This window comes from Apis laboriosa, unplaced genomic scaffold, assembly GCF_014066325.1.
Source record: "Apis laboriosa isolate Shangri-la unplaced genomic scaffold, ASM1406632v1 scaffold13_cov153, whole genome shotgun sequence".
Classification (NCBI taxonomy): Eukaryota; Metazoa; Arthropoda; class Insecta; order Hymenoptera; family Apidae; genus Apis; species Apis laboriosa.
Window position 1 is genome coordinate 1,034,976 of NW_025221370.1, and position 11,678 is coordinate 1,046,653.

At 36.0% G+C, this 11,678-nt stretch overlaps 1 protein-coding gene across 1 annotated transcript; it reads left to right on the forward strand.

The window, feature by feature from the left end:
• The first annotated feature begins 1,943 nt into the window (after positions 1-1,943).
• LOC122721019 (myosin-11-like) lies at positions 1,944-8,891 on the forward strand. Its single transcript, XM_043948199.1, has 6 exons — positions 1,944-2,167; positions 3,802-4,029; positions 4,554-4,801; positions 6,678-6,785; positions 7,040-7,215; positions 8,610-8,891. The coding sequence occupies exons 1-6, from the start codon at positions 1,944-1,946 to the stop codon at positions 8,889-8,891; spliced, it is 1,266 nt and encodes a 421-aa protein (XP_043804134.1).
• The last annotated feature ends 2,787 nt before the right edge of the window (positions 8,892-11,678 follow it).

Here is an 11,678-nt window from a genome sequence, read left to right on the forward strand (position 1 = left end):
GATAAGGAAGGTAAGGAAGGAACGTATTGAATTCCTTTCGGCGAATAAATTGCCTCGAGGTGGATCGAGTGGATTTCTATTCGACTGGTACGAAACGCTAATCGGGTTGCGATAAATATGGCTACGGTGAAGAAAAAGAAATTGGAACGGTGTGAACGTCACGATCGTAGTAAGTAGAGGCTAATTCGAGGCTAATTCGAGATTCGAGCGGGTATGCAAGTAAAGTTTAAAAGTGTTTCACGCGGGCGGTGGTTGAGGATTTGTACGAGATAAGTATACTCGAGATAAGTTTGTGCTTGATGAGAGGGAGGAAGGGAGGAGTTATTTAAAATCGGTTAGTCAAGAATTCGAGAGATGGTATTATTTCTTGAATTTTATCATGTGAATTCGAAAAAATGGACAAATGTGTATTTTATCATTCGGATCGTTTATCATTTCGTTTCTTCAATTTAAGGGAAGAGAATATTTTTCATTGCTACTACGTCGAGTTGAGGGGGATAACAATGGAACGTATAAAAACGATAAATCTGACTAGTTACTAGAGTTATAATAAAATTTGAAGATGATATCGTGTTTTCAGAAAATAAATTTTTACGAAAGTAGAGTAAACGTGTCGAAATTTTATGCGCATAATAATAAGAATAATATGAGAATAGAAATCGTAATAACGAAGGCAATTTTGAAAGTTTTATGTTCAAAGTATGGAATGAACGCGTGGAATAAAGACAATCGTAGCGAATGTTTTCACGGAATTATCCAACTTCTTGCATATCGTGTATTTCATGATTATTGGTTTTTTGATGCAAAAAATTATCATTAAATCGCACTTGAACGCAAATGAACAATGATAAAAAACAAATATGTATCGAAAATGAACACATATAGCGTAAAATAACAATTAAAATATTTTAATACAGTTACGAGTCAAAAATTAATATCATAAAAAATATAATAGATTCAACTAAATAATAATTTATAAAAATCTATTATAAGTTGATTATTATAAGCCTCTTTATAGAAAAATATTATGAAAAAGTAAAAGCTAAACTATTTTAACACACCTATAAGTTTTAATACTTAAAATTATATGTAAATTATTAATAATTTCACATTGTAATGAATTATTAACTGCAAAAATAAACAATAAAAATCTAAAAATTATTAAATTATCAAACACTTTGTCGATTTTGATGGAATCGGTAAATAATTCTCAATTATTTACTCTTATAAAATTTATTCTATATTTAATATTGTTAATATATATTATATTTACATATTTTTTATTCGTTTTACTTTTCACTTATTATTTTTCTATCATTTCATTTATTTATTCATTCCTTGGTAACGTAATGTAAATAAATTAGTAAAATAAATTAACTATAAATTAACACAACTTTTAATAAATTATTTTTATTACATTTCTTATTTCATATGGGTCTCGACGAATAGTCACCTCCTCACGATGAGAGGTAATTGGTATCGATTTTCATAGATTAATCTTCGAAAAATATCATCATCTCTGAACATTTTGCGAAGATTAATTTTAATAAAAATCGATACCAAGCTAAGAACTACGCAATCCACGAATTTCTATAACTACATATTTTGTTCGTCTAGAATGGAGAGTATCGCTTTATCAACACCAGCCACGAGACTTTGCGGGATCTTGTCTAGATTCGAGCAAAATTACCTGTCGAATATTTCTGGACTGCAAGTTCAATCGTTACGAGCATTCTTCTCTTCTACAAGAAACGATTTACGCGAAAACGACTCATAGTTTTTGAATATTCTCAACAGCGAACAGTTTAACGAGTTAAACGATCGATCGATCCCTGAACGAGATGATGATATCGATCGAATCGAGGTGGAAAAGAACGATATTCACAGTGATCCACGATCTTAACCTTTGTTTAATCATTTTCTCTCGCAACATTTTTCGGATAATGCCGAAACTGAACAAGCTTCTGGTCACGTCAATCATCGCGGATATCAGGGAGTGTGTACATGTCTCGAACGAGATATATTCCTGGCTAGGCGATATCGAACATCTGTCATGGAAATTCCCGACGAAAACCGCGAAGGACATAAATGCTATGGAAATTGTGAAGGAGCACAACGGAACCGCGGGGGAATTCTATATTCTTCTTCTGGAGTTGGCTTATGACAGGTTGTTTAACACGTTTTTTGCCCTCCCTTCCCTCGTTTTATATTCTCTTTTCGTTCGTTCGGTATCGTTTCGCATCTGCATAAATTCGAAAACCACTTCGATATTCGAACGACTCGAGTCGCACACAGAGGGGGGAAAAAAAATGGTTTCTTTTGTCCGTGGTCGAAAGATCGTGGAAGAGTTTCATCCACGTAGACTCGCGCGACTCAATTAGGCATGCAAATGTTTCGTGACCGTTGCATCGTCAAAGGGAACGAAATACTTTTCGGACGGACGAAATGCAAACTCGTTGGCTCGATGCACTTGGTCGCTTCGCCAGAATATTTCCAGTTGAACGATCCATTGCCCGCGTTTTATCGTCGGGGAATTGACCCCGGGCAAAGATGATTCACGTATTCTTTTGTGGAGAAAATCGTTCGGTTATATCATTCAATTTGTACGTCTCATTGGATAATTGGCAGTCGCGGGAGATTAAAGGATGGCTAATGAGTCGCGTCGATTCTTGGATAAGGTTGAATCGCAGGATGATCAATCAATCGATTAATCGTCTCTTGTTTATTGTTAAAATTATCTTGATCTCGAGAGGAAGATTGTTTTTATTCGTTGCAGAATTCATTTCGTTCTACGGTTGATCGTGGAATTCATGGACAAGTTCCACTTGGCGGATGAGTTTTTCAAAGAAGTGAGCTGCGTCAGTCGATCGAAACAAATTTCGTTAGCCAGCTTATTGCGACTTGTTTGGGATCGGATGAAAACAATGCCTGATTCGATATCGCGTCATATGGTTAGTCAAATAAATAAAGTTGATTCTTCGTAGAAAACAGGGGAAATTCGATCGAGCAAATAAAAGTCCTATTTTTAACTCTTTGCCCGTGATACGAACGAAACAGCTCGCGCTCGATCGAAAAAGAAACGAAAAGATACAAAGTTTTAAATACGAACGATTAATATATTCCTTTTCCTATAAAAAAAAAAAAAAAAGAGAGAAAGAAAACTACAAATATTTTTATCCAAACTGAAAAAAAAAAATCCTTACTGAAAAAGTAGAGAAAACCGCGCCATTGAAATCCCTTTTTGATTTATCCCGATATCTCGATCGATCGCCAAGATATAAAGACTCAAAGTTTCCACGGCAGCAGTTACGAATTTTTTTTCTTCGAAGCGCGTACCGTTTCCAAGAATCGCGTCTGCCGCTCGTCTGGAATTTAGGATAGGTCAGTGAGACGGGGCGCGAGCGAGAGGCCCGAGTAAGGCGCAAGGAGGGAGATAATAAACGATGAAAAATTACCTTTCTCTTTGCACGACGATATCTCGGCAACCGAAAGTCGTATCGAGATAAATCAAAATGCGTTTCGAAGGGGAAGGTCCACCGCCTCTGACAAACCTTTATTAATCGCTCGAAAATTATTACTCCCGGAGTTACGGCGGTTCAAACTTTTCCCGATTTTAATCGGGATTGGACCGAGTCTTGTGGTAAACTTAGAGCGCGGTACATGCGTTTCTTTGCGATGGACGCAGAGGAAGGGAAGGGAAAGAAGTAGGCGACGATTACGGAGAGAGCAAACAAGGTGAAAAGGATCGTTAAGATTTGTTTACTATCCCTCACTTTTTCCGTACTATTCGATCGGAGGAAGTTCCCTCCGAAAAATAGCAGCAGCACGTCAACAGGTGAAGAATAGCACGAAGCACGAGGAAGGAGGCTCCTTGAGAATCAGTAAAGTATCGCAGAGCTGTCAGGCGGGCAGCTGCATGGATTATTGCGAGAGTTGCACGCTAGCCGGGGAAGCTATACTTCACGCGATAAATTCGATCGAGCAAGTCTTCGTCGAGAATAAATTAATTTCCGTCTCCACGACTCAAAGGTGAGCGAAATTTATTGAAATTCTTGAAAAAAAAAATTGAAAACAGCCTCGTAAACCATTTACATTATTTTTACCTCTCGTATCGCGTTTCCTTTCCTTCCAGTTGAATAAATCTTTGTCCAAAAAGAACAAAAATATGCGTTTCCTGTGCTCCCACAATTAAAATATATAATTTTAACAAAAACCTGCACGTATTTTACTCCGACCAAGAAAAATTTAAAACCGTGATTTTGAGCTAACTTTTAATAGCATCTATTTTCGTATTTACTTGAAGAAAGATATAAAAAAAAAAGAGAGAGAGGGGAGAGGAAAACACACGGTGTTCGAGCCTTAAAACGCGAGCCTTGAAACACCAAGAAATTTCTTCTCCGGATAGCGATAAATAATCTACTTACAACGTCTCCCGGAGTGGTACTAAGCTTGGCCTCGGCAAAAACGGGGGCAAAAGCATTTCGCGTTCTAAACTAATAAAACAAAGACTTGGAGTAAACATAGGAGACGGTGTGCTCGCTCGATTGTTCCAGAGACGAATGCAGGAACGACATTTACGAGAAGACTCAATGGGCCGTGATGAGCAGGCTGACGAAGGGAATAGGGACAGACGTCGAAACGGCGCTCAGGATTGCCAGGGAGAGCAATTTGAGAATCCAGGCGGCCAGGCAAGATCACGAGCACAAGATTCGAGATCTGCGAGCCAATTTGACGATGCGAGAAAAACGAACGGAAGAGTTGCAGGCGGATAACTCGGGGCTGAAAGATCTACTGGAAAATGGCAGGTTTCTTGATTAGGTACTCGTTGCACAACGCAGATTCAGATTTACACTCGATGCTAACGACTTTTTCGAATGTTTACGAGTTAAGGAAATTAGCACTTTCGGTATCGAAAGAGAATTGGTTCTTTCATAAAAAAAAAAGCTTATAGCTTTTAATAATAATTTTCTCACCAATTCCAAGTTAAATTTTTCTCCATTCCTTATCCGTTTCTTATCTCTTTTTCTTTTCTTGCCTCCTCTTCGACAAGTTTCGCTCCATCCGATTTAATTGGAAATAGCTGTAAAAATTGACGTAATGGTTGATGTTTTTGGAATATTTACGAGTCAATGAAATTAATAATGAATATCGAACGAGAATTGGTTCTTTCATAAAGAATGGCCAAGCTTGCTTATACTTTCAATGGTATTTTTCTCATCAATTCCAAGTTAAGTTTTTCTCCATTCTTCCGTTTCTTATCTTTTTTTCTTTTCTTGCCTCCTCTTCGACAAGTTTCGAATTTTCGAAAGTCGCTCCATCGATCCATCGATTTAATTCCAAATAGCTGTGAAAGTTGATGCAATGGTTGGAATTTTTGGAATGTTTACGAGTTAATGAAATTAATAATGGATATCGAACGAGAATTGATTCTTTCATAAAGAATAATGGCCAAGCTTATACTTTCAATAGTAATTTTCTCACTAATTCTAAGTTTTCCGAGCAAAAGTTTTTCCATTCTTCCGTTTACCTTATTCTTATCGCGTCATTCAATGCGGTTTCGAACCGTGGAATCGCAGTAAAATTTGTGGGAATCGTTTCATCGATTTAATTCCAAATAACTGTGAGAATTCGAAAATCGATGGGCTGCAATCGATTCGATCGAGAAATCTTTCTGTCATCCAACCAGAATACTATTTATGAATGTTCTGCGAATAGCAATAGATGAATGGATCGAGATAGCCACGCGTGTTTACTTAAGATGCGTGATAAATTTATCTGAATCGTCTTTTTTCCTTACAAACATCTGTTATTATCGTAGGAAGCGAGTAATAAACTCGCGAGCACAACTCGTGTGCAGACTAGCCTCTCTTTTTGTACTTCTTTGGTACCAGAAATAAAAGGACGTTCATTAGCATGTAAAGAGATTTTAATTTTAATTTCAAACTCACACACACTATCTCTTTCGATACATTTTTTAAATGTTTGTTGTCTAGTTAAATTTTATTTTAGTCGTATCTGATAATAAATTACGACATGAAGAAATTCCTTATAGAGTACGAGATCTCCTCGACCAATTAGAAGGTATCTCAAAGTAATTAAACATCCAAATTTTATTACACATTAAATAAATTTCTTTTTTAAATAATTGTATTTTTCTGATTTCTGATCTGGCAAAAAATACTTGCCAATGGAATCCAGAGAATTATCCACATTTATGCAGTCCACTGTCTCCTTGTTTAACTTTACAGTGGACTTATCGCGATGGTCGCATAATTAATTTATCCTGGGCATTGTTACTTGCTAGCGATATAATTGTCATAAAACCTGGACAACAGGCACCTGGATATTGTGTCCCTTGTGATGTAAATTACAATTTTTTAAATTTAATACACATGTTTGATCACTTTCGATACATTTTTTAAATCAAACGAGATCGCAAAAAATTTCCACGGACACAACGAACGCACAAGTTTCATCATCATCCGTGCATTTAAATCTTCTACCTCTCTCATCGAACGTCGTGCACAACCGACTCGACCGTGTCCAATTAAAATAATAATAATATTTAAAAAATATATATATTTTATATATTTTATATATATATATTATAATTAAAATAATAATAAGATGTGAGAACAGGAGGGCGTCCCTTTTTATCGAGGCGTTGATTTTCGCAGCTCGAGAAGAGCTCGAAGAGGAGAGACGAGGGAACGACGTGTTGAAGCGACAAAACGAGACGTTGAAAGAAACCCTAGAAGATATTCGTAGACAGATGTCGATGCTCGGTAAGTATATATAAGAAAAAAAGGAAAAAGAAAGAAAGAAAGAAAGAAAGAAAAAGCGGGAGAGAAAGTGTGCGCGTTGTGCACCGAGAGAGAGAAAGAAAGAAAAAGCGGGAGAGAGAGAGAGAGAGAGAGAGAGAGACGTTCATCCGCGCGACGGGGATTTTCCAACGAAATTTGACAAGCGAACGCGGCGAAGGAAGGGAGAGAGGGATACGGTCGGGAATAGTCTTATTTTCGAACAACGTTCATTGCAGCTGGCGAAAATAAGATTTTGCAAAGTCAGGCGGTTGCGCTGGCCGAGAGCAAATTCGAGTTGGAGAAGACCGTGTTCGGACTTGGAAAGGAAATCGACGACATCCGTGATGCGTGTCTCGAGAGTGAACGAAACACGCGAACGCTTCTCGACGAATCGAGGAAGGAGAACGACCGTGTAAGTGCGATTACGTTTCGATTACGATATTTTCTTTACGTTTCTGGCGCGCGATCGAATCGAAAAAGTGGGGCGATAATGCGGCGAGATATATCGAGTTGTTCGGGCTGAAAAAGATGAAAGAAAGGAAAAAATTAGAGATATCGTTAGTTGGCGAGATGATTTCTTTGCTCCCGTCCTACGAAATTATTGATTTTATTCGATGCGATACGAAATTCCTTTCTTCGGGCAAAATTCTCAAATCTCGGATTATGATTTTGCATTTTACGCGAGATTCGTACATTTTGATAAAAGCACGTGGGATGTACAGAGAAATATAATAAAGGTAAACTTTGATGGGTGAAATTTAGTTATAGTTGAAGATAAGTTCGATAATTTATCGTTAAAAACGTAATAATAATAATAATAATCGCGAATAATTGGACTGTCGAACGATCGAGGTTATACGAATAATACGTTATTCGAGCATTTTAAGTAAGTAAATTAAGATAAGTAAATTACTCCAAGTAACTTTAATCGAAATTTTTAATTACCTTTCCAACCGGTTGACGTCCAACTCTGCTTCGTGTTCCGAAATATGTATATATTCGGTTATAAATTATTTATCGGTTCCCACGATAAAATTCCACTATTTAATGATTATAAAAATTATGTATCGCAATTGCGTGGAAAAAGAAGAGGTTCACCTCGAGGAAAACTCGATAGATTCGATTCTATCGGAATACTTAATACAGGCCAAGATTGATCCAAGTTTCGGCTATTCGTTCGACCAGCTTGCTTGATTTATTAATTAACAGCGTTGTCTGGCTCACTATGCACGATGCGTTAACGATACAGCAGACGATAGAAATTGCTCGCTGTTTAAGCCGCTGTCAGCTCGCTATACACCGTGAACAAGTCTACATAGACGACCAAACTCCCGTGAATTAATTTGCTGCTCGCTTAAATCAACTTATACTAGTTGGGTAGAATTTACGACCTCGGTTAATTGCCAATTTCGTCCTATCACGTCTCATTGAAAATATATATCTTTCAAATAATTTCCTAATGATTTCGTTGAAAACTATATACGAATACTCGCACGAGAAATAATGTAATTTCTCCTCGTGTCTAATTCTTGAATTAGAACGAATTGTAATTTGAAATCTTGAAAAAAAGTGAAAAAGAAAAAAGGAACTTTAAAATCTTATAAATATTATGATAAATTAATTACCTTGATGACTTATTCGCGCTCGACTCGTTAAAATAAAATAATAAAATGAAATTACTTGATTAAAATAGCAAGTTTTATAAATAAAGTGATAAACTTGGTCGTAAATCTATCCTATAAAATAGAAACTTTTACTCGTTAAATATTTCTCCTTTTTTCTTTTTCTTTTTTTCCTCTTTTTTAGTTAAAGCAAGAATACGAGGGAAAAGTGGAGAAACTTCGGCAAGAGGTCGCACTTTTGTCGGGGAAGAAACGGGACGAAAGGATCCAGGACACAAGCGGGGATTCGATCGTTGGAACGATCGAGGATGGGACCGTTTTAAAACCGGAGGATGATCCTGTTGCGGATATGACGCAGCAATTGATCTCGAATCGCGAGAAGATCGAGATGTTGACGCGGCAGAACGAGCGATTGACGAAAACCCTGTCTCGATTGCGGAAATATCGGTTAACCAGTCAATCGTAACCGAATCGAACCGAGTTCCAACAAATCATACCATTGCCTCACTTTTTGCGCGAGTTTTCTCTCTCCTTTTTTTCTTTTTTTTTTTTTTTATTCTCGAATTTTAAACCAACCTTGTCGATTCTTCCTTCCATTCCATTTTCTTCTCTCCCTAATAACGCGTAATTTCGATACAAATTTCAATCGAGAAATGTCATCCCCGTTTTAACTCTCTTTGAATAGTGTTTATTTGTAAAATCATCGTAAGATTTAGAGGGAATTCAATGAGAACGATCGTTTTATAAATAACTGCGTTATCGTTTTCATTAAAATTAATAACGCATCGTCATGATATAATATTTATTTATAAATATTAGTATAAGATATCGTCGATAATATAGACAGGAGGAAGTAATAATATATGTATAATATTCAGTTATGTAACGAATGTTTGAAGTATATATATATATATTATAAATATTAATACGTAATTTAATATTCAAGAGGTAATACAAAACTGAACTCTAGTGTATATTGTAATTCATAGATGTGTTATTTTTGCATATATAATTAGAAACATACGATAATATTTATCTCTAACATGAATGCATTTACATTAAACTACAACAAAACCACTTAGAATGGTATCAATGGTAGCGACATATATTCCGTCTGAAGTAGTGCACGTTTCACAGTTTTTATTCGTTGGGCTTACGAGCATGAAGCTCTTCAGATCGTTTCTACGAACGATTCGGCCTTCCCACCGTACGAAGTTAAAAATTGACTTTATTTCCGAACTTCCATTGGAGATATCGCAGTTAATATTGCGAAAACTCGACCCTGAATCGCTTCTGCGCGCTGCACAGGTGTCGCGCCGCTGGTTGAAAGTTTGTCGTTCTGATCCTTGTTTAAAGATCACCGCGAGAAAATACAGAAATGTAAGATCGGCGAGTATAAAAGGAAACAGAAACGATTTCGTTGAACTGCAGGCAACGTCGATTACGTTATCGCAAATGCACGATATGAGACACAATATGAGAAACTTGGTCAGCTTTTATAACTTTTTCGAATATTGTAATAACGCTACTATGAATATGAACGTGTACAAAATGAATGGATTGTGATGATTTCACGTATAATTTATATCATAATTGAAGTAAAATGGAAGAAAGTTTATACGTTTGTGAGTGCTCATCGACGTTAATAATCGATTATATCGGTTATGTGATACAAGTAAGTTTCGTGTTTAAATAAAATCTTCTGTTTTACACAACAATAATGTAATTATATATATATATATATATCTTTTTCGATTGTAATCGCGATAGATAATACACGAGATAACAATATATGTAATATTTGAGAAATAACTAATATTACGTGTACGTTCTTCTTTCTCTTTTCCTATCTCTAATTCCTTAATATTAATTATAAATTTAAACAAATTCATTTTTTGTGTATTACGTATAAAGAATATAATAAGAATAAACAATAATTCTAATCGATACACTCTTTTATACAATATATTCTTTTATATATTCTTTTATTCTATTATTTATATTAAATATCTTATCGTTTGACTAATTGAACATCCCGCACCTCATTCGTTATTGCGCAGGAACAAATATAGAACAAGGACAACAAATATTAAGAGAAAGACAGATAGATTTAAAAAATACTGTTTTCAGCGCCATCTTCAGTGTGCCGCAAATGAAACTCACGGAGAAAGGACAGAAAATAATAGAAGAAGGATAGAGATAGAATAAGAACTGATCGAGAGCGCCATCTCTCGAAAATCGAAGATACTTCAAAGCTAAAGCGCATAGGATAAAACGAGAATCGACGGTCAGCGCCATCTCTCTAGTTTCCTTCAAACTTATTCTTCGAAAAGTTGTCTCTAGTACTGCAGAGATGGCGTTGACGGTCAGTTCTTATCCTATCTCTATCCTTCTCTTATTATTTTCTGTCCTTCCTTCGTGAGTTTCGTTTGCGGCACTCTGAAGATGGCGCTGAAAGCAGTATTTTTATTCTATCTCTGTCCTTCTCTTCATATCTACCGTCCTTGTCTGTACCGTACACGTTGCCGACGCGTAACTCGGACGAGATTAGCAACGTATCGTTTAAAGAATTAAATATAAAGAAAAATAATCGATTAATGAGAACAAAAAGGATATATAGATCGAAGAAAGAAGAAGATTATACGCTCAATATAATCGCATAATTTATATTTGTATATACAGTCACTTTACAACGCGTACTCTTTGTTATACAGTATAGCTCACAAATACTTTAGATCAGCGAACGGCGAATGGTCGCAGTAAAGACGGTATCAAAGTAAAAAAAACTAATTAAGACGATCGCCCTGTCGCGATGGGTGTTCTTCACGTGAGAAACAAACAACGTTTTGAACGCATTGTACAATCGGGATAGAAATCAATTTATTCTCTCTTATCGATCCTCGTGAGGATTTCTTTCGCTTTGTTTTAAGATTTTAATAATGACATAATTTTCTCGGGAATAAAGGGAAGCTTTAGAGGGAAAAACATCGATCCTGTGATCTCTATCTATATAGGTTGGCAGTAAATTCTCAGGCATATGGATTGAAATTTTTCCTCGCTACTCTGCTTTGCGCAACGATTCCCTTTCGTTTAAAAAAACACGCAAGCGTCGTGTCGCAAATTTCGACTAACGATTTTTCAAAGCGATTCAGGTGTGATATCTTTATTTTTGTACCGTTTCGTCGATTACACATTGTACATCCCAGTTCTTTTTTTTTTTTTTTTTTTTTTTTTTTACGATAACATATTTAAA

Excerpts from the sequence above, each read along its gene's own strand:
- LOC122721019 (XM_043948199.1), top strand. The coding sequence starts at position 1,944 with ATGCCGAAACTGAACAAGCTTCTGGTCACGTCAATCATCGCGGATATC. Across the intron at positions 6,786-7,039 it reads TAGACAGATGTCGATGCTCG|CTGGCGAAAATAAGATTTTG; the intron begins GTAAGTATATAT and ends CGTTCATTGCAG. Across the intron at positions 7,216-8,609 it reads CGAGGAAGGAGAACGACCGT|TTAAAGCAAGAATACGAGGG; the intron begins GTAAGTGCGATT and ends CCTCTTTTTTAG.